Here is a 17,898-nt window from a genome sequence, read left to right as displayed (position 1 = left end):
CCCTCCACTTTACCAGTGTGATGTCCTTTTCCAGGTACCCTCCTGATAACATGTCCAAAGTACGTGAGACAAAGTCTCACCATCCTCTCTTCCAAGGAGCAGTCTGCCTGTACTTCTTTTAAGATACATTTTCTTCCAAGACAGATTTGTTGGTTCCTCTGGCAGTCCATGGTATATTCAGTATTCTGTGCCAACACCATAATTCAAGTGCATCAGTTCTTTGGTCTTTCTTATTCATCATCTGGCTTTCTCATGCATATGAGACTGAGAATTTGCATTTCTAACAAGTTTCCTGCTGAGAATTTGCATTTCCACTCCAGATTTACTGAATCAGAACCTACATTTTAAGAAGATCTCAGGTGGTTCTTATGTGTAACTCCCTGGAAACTTGTTAGAAATGTAAATTCTCATCAGGGAATTTGTTAGAAATGCAAATTTTCAGCAGGGGTTCTAACCGGAAGAAACTGGTTTGAAGCCCTGGTTCGGACCCGCTCAGTGGTGCCATGGAAGAAAGGCCTGGCATTCTGCTTCTGTAAAGATTATAGCCAAGAAAACCCTATGGAGCAGTTATACTCTGTCACACGTGGGGTTGCCGTGAGTTGGAATTGACTTGATGGCAGTAGGTTTTGGTTGGTACTTCCTTTATCAAAACATCCTTTCTGTTCTATTATAATTATATTTTAATGACTATCTTCTGTATTAGACACTGAACTCAGTGAAGTCAGGCACTAGGCTCAATCCCCATTAGAACACATAGACACTCAGTTATCAGATATTAGATGCATGAATGATTACTTCATTATGGGACATTCCAGAAGAAATGAAAATCCTGTTTCTTAAACTCTCTTTTAATCTGTTTTTGTACAAATATTTGATTATGTTACTTTCCTCAAAAATCTCTCCAGTTCCTTATTTCCTTTAGTATATTTTAGCACTCGGAACCATTTAGCTTCAGAGACTTTTGTTGTCAGCAGCAGTAACCAATTGGCTAGTTTACATAGGAAATGAGTTTATTAGAAAAGGCCTGGGTAGCCCTCATGTAAAATGGATAGGAAGACTAGAAAATCAGGCTTGGAGACAGATAGGAACTGAGTGAGGTTTGGAAGCAGAAAGTTTGGTCCAGATGCCACAGAATGTGTTCTTTGTATGTGAAACGGAGATAGCTCTATAGGATTTTGTTGCAGGTCAGATGAAATTATATGTATTTTTGTATATGTGTGTGTATATATATATATAAAATACACACACACACACACACACACACACGTATATATATGCATATGGAAACCCTGGTGGTGTAGTGGTTAAGCGCTTCGGCTGCTGACCAGAAGGTCAGCAGTTCAAATCCACCAAGCGCTCCTTGGAAACTCTGGGGCAGTTCTACCCTGTCCTGTAGGGTCGCTGTGAGTTGGAATCGACTCGATGGCAGTGGGTTTTTTTGATAGGAAGGGCTGTACAACTGTATTAACTAGTATAAAGTATGATTCCTTTTGTATCTGCCTAGCATCTTACGTCATGCTTTGCACATAGTAAGACTTAATATGTTAATGATTTTTTTAACACTCCTTTCAGATTTTTACTGAATCAAAACCTTTTTTAAAATATATTTTTAAAGTCAACGATAGTGATGAAAATGTTTTAACTGTCCTTTGATTTTGTTCAAGTGTAATTTAATATTCAGCAACTTTTCTTGGTTTTGATAAAAATATTCAGTTCTAATACTTTAATGTCATTTAGTAGATTTCACATTTACCAGATTATTTTTGTTCAATTAAGTAAAGAACAAAGATCCTTGCTTAATCACAACTGATGATCTCACTTTCAGACTTTGTCCTTGAAACTAGTTTTAAAGAGAGTCGTTTGAGAGGTTTCTGTTCACAGGTACAATGTTGAAATAGGCCAAACTACCTATTTTTTTTTTTTTTTTTTAGTCCTTAGTCTTAAAAAAGAGAGAAAATGTACAGAGATTTTTTTTTATATATAGTTTATTCTTCAAGTGGTCTTTTCTTTCTTCTGTTCAACATCATAAAACTTGACTTTTAAATGGGATATTGTAGATGAATAGGTCCTGTGTGCAGAGTTGTGGCCCATCATGTCTAGTGAAAAATTTCATATGCTTTGCCTATCTTTATTTAGGAGGACCTGTGTTTTTAGCTGATTTAGCTATGTGTTTTTCTTCTCTTAGATATTTGCAGTGAAAAAAAAATTTCTGTAAACAAAGTTTTACTGGTAAACAAGCTTTGCTGGAGAACATTGCTGTAGGAGTTTATTTTAGGATTTGACAAAAATCAAGTCTTATTAAGCAATTTGAGGTTTTTAAAAAGCAGATAGGTGTTGTAATTCTATGCTGCTTTATTTTCTAGATGCTGATTTTAACTTTCCTTTTATCCCAATTATAAAAAAAAAATTCAACATCCATATATGACTTTCTGTGTTCAGCTTCAGCAATAAAGGTTAGATGATTTTTTTACTTTATTAAGGTAAGGGTAATTTAGTAGGACTGTTAATCATAAATTTTTTTTTTATCATGTGAAAAAAGACTTGCAATTTAGCTATCAGGCCAGGTTTTTAAAAAATGGTAGCCCTTGAAAAGCTGATTTTTTTTTTATTTGAAAATGTACCGTGGAAAGCTAAAGTCAATGTGAACAGTATTTAAGATTGGCAAATTTAAAAGCAATAGCTTATTTACTGATCTGGTAGATTGTTATAGCTTTTTAAATCTTTATACATCATGCAAATTTAAATTTTATCTTTATATTTTTATGCATAAATGTATTACTTTTGGTAAAAAGGAGAGATAGGTTTACTTGGAAATTAGACCATCTGACTACTCTGTTTTTTACCAGTTCACACTATCAAAATGAATAGATGACCTTAAAAACAGTTCTCTGGGCTATAGGTTTCCCCATTGGACTCATTTTCCCTTTTAATAGCAAGTTATTTCAGAGCATTGTAGGTATGCATTTTCTCCAAGGAAGTGCTTAGTTGTATTTTTCTCTTGCAGATTGATTATACCGGAACAGAGCCTTCCAGTCCGTGTAATAAATGTTTGTCTCCGGATGTAACACCTTGTATTTGTACCATTAACTTCACGCTGGAGCAGTCATTCGAGGTCTGTGCTTCCAAGAAATGTGTTAGAAAAGCCATGCTTTTAAAAATACTGATATCTCATTTAAAATGTTTATTTGAATGGTTTAGTCAGTGCTTATGAACAAATTTAAAAAATCATTTTTTATCCTTCTACTGGAAAATTTTTAGTCTGTACATATAATTTAACTTTGTATCAAATTTCTGTCTACTTGTATTTTTTAAATTATTGCTCACAATATTTTTGCATGCTTTTAATTCTAAAGTTTTACTTAAGAAATACTAGTTCTTTCATTGTTTAATTGTATCATTTTTCGGGGAGTTATGAAATATTACTGAAAACCTCAAACACTTAATAAAACTTTATTAATCCTTTATATCTTGATAAGCAGTTAGAACTCCATCTCTTTGTTGTCAGTGTGTTTGTGTGTGTGTGTGTATTTTTTACGTTCACACTGACTTGCCATTCTTCCTGGTAAGTAAGCAGAAGTTACAATACCTAAATATTCAGAATGTCTTACAGGTGTGGAAAGACCAGCTTGTGTTCTCTTTTACCTAAAAATTGAATTTTAAAAAAAAATTTATCTTCTTATTCCTCAGAGAGCAAAACCATATTTCTACTTGCAAACTTTCTAGAGTCTGCAATTTAGATTTTCTAAAGGTAGTGACGATTTTTGTAGTTCCTGGTGGTGCAGTGGTTAAGAGCTTGGCTGTTAACCAAAAAGTCGGCAGTTCAAATCCACCAGCCACTCCTTGGAAACCTTATGGGGTATTTCTGCTCTGTCCTGTAGGGCTGCAATGAATCAGAATTGGCTCCATGGCAACGAGTTCAGTTTTTTGGTTTTTGGTATATGGTTGCCATCTAGTGGTTGTATTGCTCGTGTACCGAAACAAACGAATAATGGTGCCTTTGGGGAAAAAAAATCCACGAAAACAAATTTGGGAGAAGACAGGAATTTATAGTTTACTTTGTTTCAGCAGTAATAATATATAAATAAAAAGCATCTTCAAAGGACCTTTTTTTTAGTGGGCAAACTGTAAAGGTCCATTAAGTTCTACTTTTGTCCCAACAGGTAGAACTAAAAAGATGAAAGAGACTTATAATGATTTAGAAACTCCATTAGTCTCCTCCTCCTTTCAGAATCGCTTATTTAGGACTTCTCTTCTGCAAAGGTGATCATCCTCTGATTCATTCCTTTGCAGGCTCTCTGTTCCATCACAAGTCCAAACTTTGTGTTGGGCTAAAGCCTTTTTAGGCAACTTGAATGAGTTATTTTATCTCAGTATTCATTGAAAGGATTGGTTTCTCAGTTGGTGGGTTGAACTGACTGTGCTGAGATTATGCTCACTTTTTTAAAAAGTGTATTCGTTGCGTCTGTATGTTTTTGTGATGTAATTTTGATAACCAAAAAAGTTTCCATGTAACTGTTTCCCTTATACAGAACGGGAAAGTTTGCATAATTTCACATTTGAAAATCAAGTTTTAAATGATTGTATATGTGAAAATAACAAATCAAATAAAACATTTATAAAAATGTTACCGAATTCCTCTTATTTTTCCGAATTACTTTTATGGATAAGAATGTAAACGATGGAGGTAGCAACCAGAAAAGAGGAAATAGCTTTGTTTTTGCTACATTTAAAAATCTTATTCAAAATGACTTCTGTGCTTCTTCTAAATAATTGTAGCATATGTAGGTAATCCATCTTTCCAAATAGGCTCAACCACAAATACATTAAAGTATTTTTCTTGATTATTATAAAATGATTCATTAGATATTTTACCAACTACTAGTTTTTAGTTTCCTGTTGAGAAATTTATAATATCCCTATAAAAATTCTAAATTTACTTGGATGATAACTGAAAGTTTGACCATTATTCTTCTGAAAAGTTGATGCTAACTGGGTAAAAGACCAATCCGAATTACAGAAAAATTTAAATTGAAAACACCTCAGAGTAGGCCAGTAGATTCCTTGACGTTTATTTTATGTAAATAGTACTTCTTTGAAGTCTTCAAAGATTATTTTCAAAGTTTACTCTAGTACTTTTGTAACATGCCTTCTTTAGCCTTCTTTACAATTTGTACCATTTTAGATTGTAAGTACTAGTAGAATTCACCTCAGTACCCGTTTTAAATGATGACAGATTCTAAACTAATAAAGTCCAAATTACATAACTTTTAATGTGTGCATGAAACAAATTATGCATAATCATTTTTATATGAAACTGTTTTCCATCTGTTTCTCTAGGGCAATGTGTTCATGTACTATGGACTGTCTAATTTCTATCAAAACCATCGTCGTTATGTGAAATCTCGAGATGATAGTCAGCTAAATGGAGATCCTAGTGCTTTACTTGTAAGTAAAATAATGAAATATACAAATGTGGTATGTATGAAATAAGAACACACGATAACAGTTAAGTTAGAACTGTTAAAGTATTTAATAATGTTAAGATGAAAATAAACTGCTATTTGTCATTTATAGTTGGTATGATGAGGATTTTTAGTTAAAAAATATCCCCTAGAATTTACACAGGTTAATAGTTTCTTATAGCCAGCAGACTTTTTGTTCTGCTTGTTTTTTATAGAGTCATAGAGATTTTTATTTTTATTACTCTGTTTTGTAATGAAATTTTGATGATGTAGCATTCTTGGTATGTACATTTGTTTTGGGGTTTTTTTTTTTCATTATTACTGCATTAGGTAGAGATATCTAAATAAACTGTTTTTAACTTCTGGGGTTATGTTTTACAATTGAACATATACACTTTTCATTTTTTAATATGTGGGAAGCCTGAATAGTGGAGTTTAAAGAGTGATTTACTTAAGAACTATCTGAGGAGCTTTTTGAAAATATAGATTCCAGGTATTCCTAAGTCTAATATGTCAGTGTCTGCAAGGTTGAAGCTCTAGAATATCTGTTTTCCAAGCTCCTCTTCTGATGCCCATCCTGGTTTGGAACCTATGGACCAGGAGACCTTCGTTTTCTGACTGTTATTCAACTTTGCGCATTAGTGGTTGATGCCTGTGTATTTTAAGTCATTGCTGCCAATGTAGCAAAAGTTCAGAAGCCCAGAGCAATTTAGGAGTCTTTTGATCTCTTAGAATTGGCGTAGAAATGCAAGTTAGGACTACGTTGTGACCACAGGGGGATGGATAAACATATAGCTGCCCTAGGTTAACCTCATTGATTTTATTGCTAGTTCCAGATATGGGAGAATCTAAGGAATGCAAGTCTATTTAAAGATTTCCTGGCACACACAAGGTTCTAGTAAGGTCTGAAATATTTTGCAAATCATGTGAGGTTTACTTCTTAGGATACAGTTTTTAGGACTCAAGAGAAGGTGATGTGCTGTGAGACACACCAAGTTTCTAGACCTTTCTTGATTTGTTGATTGAGTGTGTTCAGTGATCCAGAAGTGGTGATTGGCTTACAATTCTTTTATTTAAGTACATTCTCTATTGAGGGCGGAAAAAACAGATTTTTTTTTTTAATAGTAAACTTCAAGCAAAGCTTTTAGATTAGACTAGGAATTGGTGGACTTTTTCTGTAAAGGGCCAGAGGGCCAATGTTTTTGTTTTTTTTGGGGCCATATGGTTTCTGTTCTAGCTATTCAACTCTACCATTACACAGCGAAAGCAGCCGTTAAAGCAAAAAAAAACCTAAGCCTGTTGCCATCAGGTTGATTCTAGCTCATGGTGACCCCATGTGTTACAGAGCAAAACTGCTCCGTAGGGCTTCCTTGGCTGTAATCTTTCTGGAAGCAGATTGCCAGGACTTTTCTTCCATGGCACCATCGGGTGGGTTTGAACTGCCAACCTTTAAGTTAGTTGTCGAGTGCAAACCATTTGCGCCACCTAGGGATGCAAAGGAGCCCTCTTGGCTCAGTGGTTAAGCGTTTGGCTGCTGAACAAAAGGTCTGCAGTTTGAATCTACTATCCGCTCCTTGGAAACCCTATGGGGCAGTTCTCCTCCTTCCTGTAGGGTTGCTATGAGTCAGAATCGATTCAACCGCAGTGGTTTTTTTAGGGACTCAAAAGCAGCCATAGACAATACTTAAATCAGTGGGTATAGCTGTGTTCAAATAAAGTTTTATTTACAGAAAAAGGTGGTGGGCTAGATTTGACCTGCGGGCTATCATTTGCTGACCTTTGGACTAGACCAAAAGGTACCATTTTTAAGATCAAGTGTCTTTCAAAAATTCTAAAGATTTTGATAATGGATAGATTGAAGTCCAAATTCCTTAGCATTGTGTGTAAGGTTCTTCAAAAATTGGCATCAATTTGGCTTCAGCCTCATTGTCTGATACTCTATCTTTAATGTACCTTTGGCCTGGCTGCCCTCAGTGTGTTTGCTAATTCCTAACCATGTTCTGTGACGCAAGTAATCCGCCCATCTTGGGGTTTACCATTTTATTTGCCCAGAATGCAGTTCTTTCTTTTTCGTTTGAAGTCTTTACATCTCAAGGCCTGCTGTTTTCTTGAGTGCCCTCTGATGTAAAATAACTTCTTCATGTTTAGGGCTCCAAAAAAACTTCGTACATATTTGCTTCATCCATACCCTGGTCAAAGTCACTGTCATATCTTGATTGATTTGCTTTACAGACTTACTTCCCCACACCATCCACTCTTCTCTTTACTTCCAGGCCATTCTTGACATAGCAGCTTTACTAATCTTTAAAAATATACATAAATACCACTTTCATGCTTAATATCTTCCAGTGGTTTACTAGCATTTGGAATAAAATTTCTGGATGAGATTAAATCCTGTCTTATCATGTTCCATTTTCCTTCTTGCTTTAGCTACATTCATCTTTTATCTCTTCAGAAATATCAAGTTGCTTCTTAATCCTATGTGCTGTTCTCTCTGCTTCAAACTCTTGTACCTGCTCTTCACAGGACTGGTTCCTACTCTCCTTTGGTTCTTATATGACACTGTCTCCACAGACAAGCTTTTCCTTACCATAGAGTCCATCTCCCACCCCCCACGTTAATCACTCACATAGAATCTTCATAACATTTATTGCAACTTGGAATTTTATATTTATTGTCTGTCCAACTATACTGTAAGCTCATGAGGGTTAACATGCTCAGCTGCTAACCATAAAATTGGAAATGCCAGTCCACCCAGAGGCATCACAGAAGAAACTCTGGTGATTTACTTCCAAAAAATCAACTATTGAAAATCCTATGGAGTACAGTTCTACTCTGATGCATGTGGGTTGACCATGAGACAGAATCTACTCACAAGCAACTGATTTGGTTTAGTCAGTGCTTAGCACGTTAAAAAAAAAAAAAAAGCCTTTAAGTCATTTCTGACTCATGGCAACCACATGTGTATCAGAGTACAACTGTGCTCATGATGTAATAGAGGAAACAGACTCATATATAGCTAACTATAATGTAAGAGCCATAGTAAAGGAATCAATGAATCTGTCTATCTAGTCTAGCTATCTAGCTCTCTACCTATTCTATCTAATCTGCCTGCTCACCTGCACACTCCCTCACCCTACCCACCCTACCTAATCTATGTCTCCTTTCTTTTTTAAACATGGGGTTTAACCCAAGATTACAAAAAATTTAAGGTTTTCTAGTTCCGCATGTTCATTTTGCAAGTGACCAAAAAAAACCCAAAGCCATTGCTATTGAGTCCATTCTGACTTGGAAAAAAAAAAAAAAAAAAAAATTTTTTTTTTAGGCCCATGTAAATCAAGGGACTTGCCCAAGACCACGTAGTATATATTTGGAACTAGAACCAATAGTCCCTTTACTTACAGTTTTAACTCCTTTCATTATGTCACAACTGGATTGACAATAGACTGCTCTTTAATTTTTCTTGGACAGAAAACTCTCTGTGGCTACTCTATTGATATTAAAATTAAAATGATGCCAATTTGATATATGCATATATGGTAAAATATATACCATAAAGGTTACATGAAAACATAAAATAAAAATTAAGGAATATGTTTTGATATTTAAATGCATTATTTATAGTTTGTATGTATCAGAGACTCATTTTGTATGCATTACAAGTGAGAAACAGGTAGAGTTTGAATTTTTAATCAATAATTGGGCTTAGCCCATGGTTCACTTGGAGGCCTGGGCAATAATATCTCTCTTCTTTTCTTTCTAAAAATCAGAATCCCAGTAAGGAATGTGAACCTTATCGAAGAAATGAAGACAAACCAATTGCTCCTTGTGGAGCTATTGCCAACAGCATGTTTAATGGTATGATATAGATATAAACATAGATGTAAATATAAACATATATAAATAGGACAGTCTGTATAATCAATTAGATTTGATAGTCTTATAAACATGACTGAAATTGAGTAATTCAATAACTTTAAGATAAATGTATTAACTAGGTAATGAGTCAGGTATTGTAATGCTTCGTGACTTTTGAGCATTATACTTTTAAGAGTGGATTTCTGTCTCTGGGAAGAAAGTAATACTGAGCAAAGCAGAGACGTTCTACTAGCCTTTCTATTTCATAGAAAATAAAAGCTAGACTGCTTTTGGATACCAGCTTTGATTATATCATTAAAAAGGATCTACAGTGGATAGTTTAGAGTACCACTGTCTGATATAAATATAATAAAAACCCAGTGCCGTCGAGTCGATTCCAACTCCTAGCGACCCTAGGACTCGCTAGGAGCTAGGAGAATAAATGTAATGTGAACCATAAATGTGAGTCAGGTATGTAATTTTAAATATTCTGGTAACCACATTTTAAGCAGTAAAAAGAAACAAGTAAATTTTAATAATGTATCTTATTTAACCCAATATATCTATTAATATTTCAACATATAATCAGTATAAAGAAAAAAAAAAAAAACCAGTGCTGTCGAGTCAATTCCGACATATAAAAGTTATAAGATTTTTTATAATTTTTTCTTGTACTAAGTTATCAATATCTGATGTGTATTTTATGCTTATAGCTAGTATTTATTTGAAACACGTATTTCAGCTGTTCAGTACCATGTATGGCTAGTGACTGCTGTATTAGTGCAGATAGAAAAATAGATAAGCCAGAAACTATTTAGGAATACATCGTTAGGACCCGAGGAGAAGCAGATTTACCTTGCTAATTGTTATTATAGTTATTTCACACTCGAATAATCAAAAGCAAATGTGTATGCCTGCCGTGTATGTCATAATCACTTTTGTAAAGCAGGTACTATGGATTTTCGGTAAATATTTAGCAATATTTTCCTTTTCTTGTGTTTAGATACATTAGAATTGTTTCTCATTAGCAATGATTCTGCTCCCTATGCGATTCCTTTGAAAAAGAAAGGTATTGCTTGGTGGACAGATAAAAATGTGAAGTTCAGAAATCCCCCTGGAGGAGAAAACCTAGAAGAACGATTTAAAGGTAAAACATTACTAATATCTCTCTAAGGAATAATGAACTTTTAAGAGCATAAGCTAGGAGCTTTAATGAAGTATCTTAAAATTTTTTTATCTTTAGAATCTTAAAAGAGTTTATGCTTAAAAAGAAAACAAAACTTACTTTTCACACCTTCATATCAAGTTAGGTAAAATGTAGTATATTCTAATGTATTGAAATTCTAAAGGAAATGTATAATCTTGAATTGAGTTTCTCTGGTGTTTCTTATAAGTATTTCAGCCATTATCCTTTAAAACTGCAGCCAGTCTTCTTTAAATGGGTCCTTATTATTCATTATCCAATGTATTTTTATTTCTGTGCTACTTTATTTTAATAATGTAATGTTTCTCACTGATTATCCTCGTATTATGTAGTCTGCCTTTTGTATATACCAGATATCCTACATTCAGTGTTGTCTTGAGATATTATCAACTGAAGATTTGTAACTTTTTGTTAAATTGTTACATAAGGAATTAGTTTCTGTCTAGATTTTAAGACTTTCTTAGGGTATGAATATATTTATACTTTGAAAATAAGAAAAATACTGATTGTGTATTGCACATCTTTAGTAGTGTGTAGATTTTCTGTGAAACTCTTAATAGAATTGAATATTTTGTCCTATCCCTCTCCCCTTTTTTCAAGGTACAACAAAGCCAGTAAACTGGCTTAAACCAGTATACTTGCTGGATTCTGAGAAAGATAATAATGGGTTCATAAATGAGGATTTTATCGTTTGGATGCGTACTGCAGCATTACCGACTTTTCGTAAGTTATATCGTCTTATAGAGCGGACAGAGGATTTACATCCAACTTTGCCAGCTGGACGATACTATTTGAATATCACATACAGTATCCTTTTTTTGGCTATGTATTCGTATTCATAGAACTTGAAGAGAGTGTAATTCAACCTTATCTTAATTTTGTGATGTATTTGTGCTTTAGTTTTGATTTCTGCATTTTTATGTCAGTATATGTGTGTATATGAATATATATTTTTTAATTGTTTTTTTAGTTTATATCTCCCAAAAAGTCTTAAATTTTTATATGCTTTGTTCTAGGGCTTCAGACATTATTTGGTAAAAAATTATTTAAAATGTAGGTGCTTGATTTAATAATAAGTTTTTTTACAAGGGAGATTGTAATTGAGCTTAATGCAAAGGCTAGCAAGTATACCTGATAATGAATAAATGCTGTGAGACTGGGCTGTTTCTATAGAATGTTTTGGATAATAAAATCAATATTAGTTCACATCAATGTAATTGTTCATAACTATTGCTCTGCTCAAAGTATCAAAACATTTTTATAATTAGCTATATTGTTCCACATTAATAATTTGGGTATACTTTACAGTGCTGGTAAATATCATTTATTCTCTTCTGATGCTATACCAACACTGTGCTGAGTATTTTTAATGCATTATTTTATTTAATTCAAACAGTACCATTAAGAGATAGGTATCTATGTTACAGACAAGCATACCAGAACATAGAGCTTAATTTACCCCAGGCTACACAGGCAGTAGTAGAAGAGTTGGGGTTCTCCTCCAAAAGTCATGACTTTACCATCAGTCGCCACCATAGGCTGCATCCTCAGCTAGTTTACTGGGGTAGTCAGACCATTTCATGTCAGCCCAGATGCAGAGTCTTTTCTAGGAGGGAAAAATAGGGCAATTCCGTTCATCCTAAATTCCTTACATCTTTTAATTTCTAGCACGTAGCTTGTATACATCATGAGGGAAAAAAAATTCCTGGATATTAGCATTTTAAATGTTTGCTAATCATCTTTGTGCTTTTGATTTTTATTAATCCAAATTAGCCACACGTGTATAGTTGTGACTTTAAAATGGATTAGTAAATGTTTAAATTAACAACCCAGATTCAAAATAAGGGTTTTCTTTTTTTAGCGGGGGGAGGGGGGTGCAGAATCCCAGCCTCTTAATATTGCACCTTCTTGCATAGCTGAATATAGCCTGATAGTGGCAAATTGAAAGAAACCAAGTTTTTGAAACTAGGCCCACATAGAAGCAAGTAGTCTGCAACAGGCAGACCCAGCTCAGGTGCTGGTAGAAAGAACATTATCGTGAGGATGTACCCAAAATAGAGGGCAGTTCTGTCACAGTTAGCATCTAAAAGATCCAGGAAAGAGTAAGGGCATATACCAGTCTGTAACTTAGAACACAATGAAGGGAAGTCTATAGAGCACCTGGGAATTCTTAGCTGTATACAAACTAAGAGACAGTTTGTATCTATGAAGTCTGCAGCAAGATCTTAGGCACTGACAAGAAAACTGTCAGGAGGAATACAGGGTCTTCAGTAGATTGGCAAGGCAAGAATTTGGGCCTGCAAAACATCAAGGCTTAATTAGCTAAACTGGGAACTAGGTATTAGAAACAAGGCAGAAACCCATCTTTTTTAGGGTTGGAGTACAGAGAGAGACTAGCATAGGTGATTTGATACTGACTCTCCCAAGTGTTGGCTTAATGAGAACTGTTAAAATTGTTCCTGCCTTACGTTAGGATTGGTCTAAGAAGCTGGTGGAGCCAAGACTTCCATTTGTGGTCATAGGGCCATTTTTATGGGGATAGAGACTTGCAGAAACTAGATAGAGAAGCAGGTCATGCCGAGTGCTTGACTCAAAACGTACTTTTGAAAGGTTGTAAACCTTTTCAAATTGGGATTTATTTCTGTCTTCTCTCTACTCCAACTCTGGCCAGAATCCTAGGGGCTGGTCCATGAAGATAGCTCATCCACCATACCAGTGTCCCATTACTTAAATTTGTAAGAATACTATGTCCTTCACCCTTCACTTCTGATGTGTTTTAGCCATCAGTGCTCTGTCACCATGAATTTTATCTTTGTTCCGAATTAGCAACTTAAAACTTTAATATCTGGGTTTCTGCCCTTGTTCTCAGAGCCCTCTCATATTCCTTTAACTACATGCTTCCTACACATGCTGTATGAGCTCACAAAGACTTCCAGTCCTTCATTCTTGCAGTTTGTCCTGGTCTGTTGATCTTTCTCTTCCTGTGAGCTTCATGTTTGATCACCTGAAGAACTTCTCTACATTACATTCCTTTGTGACCTTATGTCTCTCCTGTGTAGTGAGAGCAAAAGTACATTGGAAATTATATAATCTTTAAATTTGGCTGTTTTTGTTTGTAAAATATTTTGGATTTTATTACTGACATTTATTTTGCTAAATCAGTCCTTCAAGATAATAATTATATAATTTTTGTGGTTCAAAACATGGGTAAGGTGCCTGTGTATCATAGAATGATACAAATGAATTACAAGCAATTAAATGCCAACTTATAAATTATATTTTAAAAATCAAGCAACTAGAGATGGAAAAGTCTTCCTATACACTCTTCAGATTATCCTGTACATTCTTTTGATGGACGAAAACGGATGATCTTGAGCACTATCTCATGGATGGGAGGAAAAAATCCATTTTTGGGGATTGCTTACATCACTATTGGATCCATCTCCTTCCTTCTGGGAGTTGTACTGCTAGTAATTAATCATAAATACAGAAACAGTGGTAATACTGCTGACATTACCATTTAATTTTATATTCTGAAAACAAATCTACTGCATGTGCATCAAGGCCAGTCCTATTCAACCTAGCTTTCGAATGCTAATGTTCGGTTAGTATGTCATTTTTGAAGTTGGCACATAACTTTTTTTTAAGACAGCCTTGTCCTGTGCTTCTTCTCTATGGATGACTTATGAAAATATGTGACAGGTATAAAACAAATTAGCTATATTGATCGTATTAACACTGTAAGTGCTCCAATGGCATTCTAATATTTGCTTTTTATTGGGACAGGCCATATGATGCATAGAGCTTCTTTCATGTGAAATGCTTCTACCGCTCAAATGTTTATGCTATGTTGATGATAATATATTGACATAAGATGCTGTATTATGTGTGCCTATTGTGTGAAGAAAGGGATTACAAAATGTCTGAGTATGATGACTTGCTGTCCTTTCAGGATTCAGAGTTACAGAAAGATGAAGAAAGACCAATCTAAATAAAACCCTTCATCATTTTCATGTGTCATTTGTAAAGGCTTAAAGTACCATCTTTGTTGAGGCTGTTCATGTATTCAGTTTATCCAGTAGAGTTCTTTGTCAAGCTTAGCTTTGATTAAAAAAAAAAAAAAAATGTTTACTGTGTCTAGCATAGAAATTAATAGTCATGTCTAAAGAGTTCAGGTAGGTCCTAGGTAGGTCCCAGCTAGATCCCAGGTAGGAGAATTTAAAATTCCTCTTTCCATTTGGTTAAGTTGTATTCAGGAGCTCCAGCTCACTTGAGATGTGCGATGTTTTTACATATGATCATTTCCCTTGAAGCTTAGACTTCATAAGGGAAGAAAGAATATAGGTGACATGGGAAGACTGCTTGCCAGACCTTCATATTCTGCCTCAATTGTAAACCAGATGTAAATTCTTAAAGGAGACTGCAGTCTTGTGGTATTTAACATTTAGAAATTTGCTTCAGCATTGGAAATACCTCAGGCTATTTTAGTTTTTCAGGTAAGTGTTTTGACAAGTACTAATATATATTCCAGAAAAATTTTAAAATAGTAACCTTAGTTTTCTCTGTATTTTATTCAACTTTTGCATGTAGGTCAAATATGGATGTGTATGCACATTCTTGTTAGTTAAGATACCGGCTGCTTTGGTTGGTTTTCCTAAGACATACTTTAAAAAGAAGTTCTTTAAATTTTCATAATTAAATTCTGGAGATTTTAGAGTATGTATATGGTAAATTATAATATATATGGTTGATGTTATGTTATTTTCTACTAACTTGAATTATTTTAATATTCCTTGTTGGATAAATGATGCAGTTTGTTTGCCATGGAACTTGTTCTTGAAGCAAATGTAAACTTGTATTTTCACATGTATGAAAATGTATGATTAAATCAGAGGTGGTTTAATTGCATGGAAATTTCTTTACTCAAATAACTCACGTTTGTGTAGAAGAATGCTTCCTTATTCAGAATTTGTAATGGTTTTCTTTATATTTTAAATCTTAAGGTCTGAGTAATGTATCAATTTTTATTAATATATGCTTAAACAAAAAAATGTAATTGTTAATAGTAAAAATGTGCCACACTTAAGTTTTGTATAAAATATGAATTTCAGTTAAAAGAACTTGTAGTTCATAATGACTTTTAACTGATAAGAATATTACTTGCATGAGGTCCTTGATGTGTGATTATCCAGAAATTCCTGAGTGTGTAGGGTGTTCTTTGTCTAAAAATACTGTTTTGTCAGTCCTTCAGAAAATTGTTATTTATTTTGAAAATTTTTCCTCTTGCACATGGCAATTTATTTTATGGAATGTATTACTGGGGCCATGGCATTCTTCTGCTAGCCCTTCCAGATTGAGTCTGTGCTGTTTAAGGAGGACGGCCATCCTGTGTATCTGTTTCTAATTGAGTGACCAAGGGTGCTGCTAAAGAAAAATTGAAGAGCCCTTCCAACACTTTCCGATCTGTGGCGAAGACAGAATCTTAAAATATATTTGGAGTTTTATCTATTTTACAAGTACATTGGAGGCCTAAGTTCCTCTCTGTTTCCTGCCATTTGAGCTGTAAGGGATTCCTGTTGCCTAAATATGAAGAAAAGGGAACATTCATATGGCCTCTGTGAAGCATGAGGGGGAAGGAAAACATTTCTTTCTAACAAGCTTTATGCTAATCTTTCGGAAACATGGATGACATAAATTTAACTTTCAAAAATTAAATTGCATTTTAAGATAATTAGCTTAAGTAGACAGCATTGAAGAATGCATTAATTTGCAGGAAGTATTTTGACATATGAAAAGTTTCCCAATTGAAGAAATTATGCAGTAAGTAAAAGCTAAGAAATTTCATTGAAATTATAAGGTAGTTTAAGAATAAACTGGCAAAAATAACTCTGTACTACCCAATGGAGGAAGACTCTTCCAAGAGGAGAGTCAGGTGGAATATTATTTATCGGTTAGTGACAGTGCTTATTTGTAACTTTGATTATATTAAAAGATTATTTTCTGTTAGTATGTTCTGTATTAATAAAAATGAACAAAATTAATTTTTCCATGTTCAAGTGTCTTGCTAAAATAACAGACTTCCAGAGTGGTCGCTAATATTTAGCACTAAATTTTAACCCAGGGTCAGTGAGTCCAAGTTTTAACATTTCCATGCCAAGATTTTATGAAATGTCATTCACTGTTAAATTAATTGCCATATTTATACTTAGATTTATACTCTTATAACATTATCTGCAAGATTTTTTTACTGAGAAACATCTTTTCTTGCCAGGAAGTGGTCATATTGCCATGTGAGTTATAGACAACCTAGCTAAGTTTGATGTTAGGTCAAGGGAAGTATCACATGTAGAAAATGAAGAACTGGTAGAGAGGCGAGGATGGTGAAAATAATGAAATGGGGCAACAGGAAGTGGAAAGCCCGAATAGGAAGGAGGAGCAGCTGAGAGGGTAGGATTAATGAATGTTGCTCAGCGTATCACTTCCTTCTTCATGGAAACACTGCCTTAGAATTAGTACATGGTACTTCTTTGTTGTCTACGCTGTAAAGTTTTGTTTTTTGTAAACATGGCTATTTTGAAGGGTGCATGGAAGGTATAGGGATGCTATTAGTGCTGCTGTTGCAAGAAGAATTTTGAAGCATAAGTGTCTGTTGCAGAGTTTGGATCATCTAGTAAAGGGTTTTAGAACCCTTCTTAAATCCATGTCCCATTCAATAAACATAATCACATATCCTTTAATGTCATTTGAAATTTCAAAATAAATATTATGTCTAAAAACAAATGAGACCACGGTGAGCTTATTTGCTTTTGTGTATTATACGTATTAAAATAGATAAGCAGCATATATTTTGTGTATGACATTTCCATTTGTATCATTTTATTTTTCCTGGAATTAATGACTGCTTCATTTTAAACACTTAGATAACTTCCTGTAAACCCACCTTAAAATTTTTCCAACTTCTCTACCTGGTCCACCATGAACATCATCACTAGTTTTGAAGGGTTTTTATCCTCAAATATCAGATACTCTGATTCCGTTTCCACTGGAGAGATCTATTCTGCAGTTGTCCTTTATCAGTCTGTACTGGCTGTTCTCTTGGCCTGCTGTGCAGCTGTTATCCTGTAGCTTCCCTTTGTCACGCTCCTGTGTTGAATCTGCTGTTTTCTAGTTTACTCTCTTGTTTACTGGTATACATCCTAAAACAATTTCTGAAGAAGTGGTAATGAGAGGTAAATTTTGAGTCCTTACATATCTAAAATTCTTTTATTCAACTATTCACTGATAATTTGACTACATAAAATTTTAAGTTAAAAATAATTTTCCCTCAGAATTTTGAAGGCATTGCTCTCCTCTCTTGGCTCGCTTAGTTGCTTT

General features: G+C 34.3%; 1 protein-coding gene across 1 annotated transcript in view; it reads left to right on the top strand.

The window, feature by feature from the left end:
- TMEM30A (transmembrane protein 30A) overlaps positions 1–14,673 on the top strand; it is a 31,200-nt gene extending 16,527 nt beyond the window's left edge. The window contains exons 2-7 of the mRNA XM_010586685.3: positions 3,005–3,112; positions 5,338–5,445; positions 9,233–9,320; positions 10,324–10,467; positions 11,125–11,331; positions 13,855–14,673. Coding sequence (XP_010584987.1) covers positions 3,005–3,112; positions 5,338–5,445; positions 9,233–9,320; positions 10,324–10,467; positions 11,125–11,331; positions 13,855–14,048 — 849 coding nt within the window. The 3' untranslated portion in view covers positions 14,049–14,673. The remainder of the gene's footprint in view (positions 1–3,004; positions 3,113–5,337; positions 5,446–9,232; positions 9,321–10,323; positions 10,468–11,124; positions 11,332–13,854) is intronic.
- The last annotated feature ends 3,225 nt before the right edge of the window (positions 14,674–17,898 follow it).

Source organism: Loxodonta africana, chromosome 1 (genome assembly GCF_030014295.1).
Source record: "Loxodonta africana isolate mLoxAfr1 chromosome 1, mLoxAfr1.hap2, whole genome shotgun sequence".
NCBI classification, from domain to species: domain Eukaryota; kingdom Metazoa; phylum Chordata; class Mammalia; order Proboscidea; family Elephantidae; genus Loxodonta; species Loxodonta africana.
Note: the sequence above shows the minus strand (reverse complement) of the source record. Positions and strands in the feature narration are given on the sequence as shown.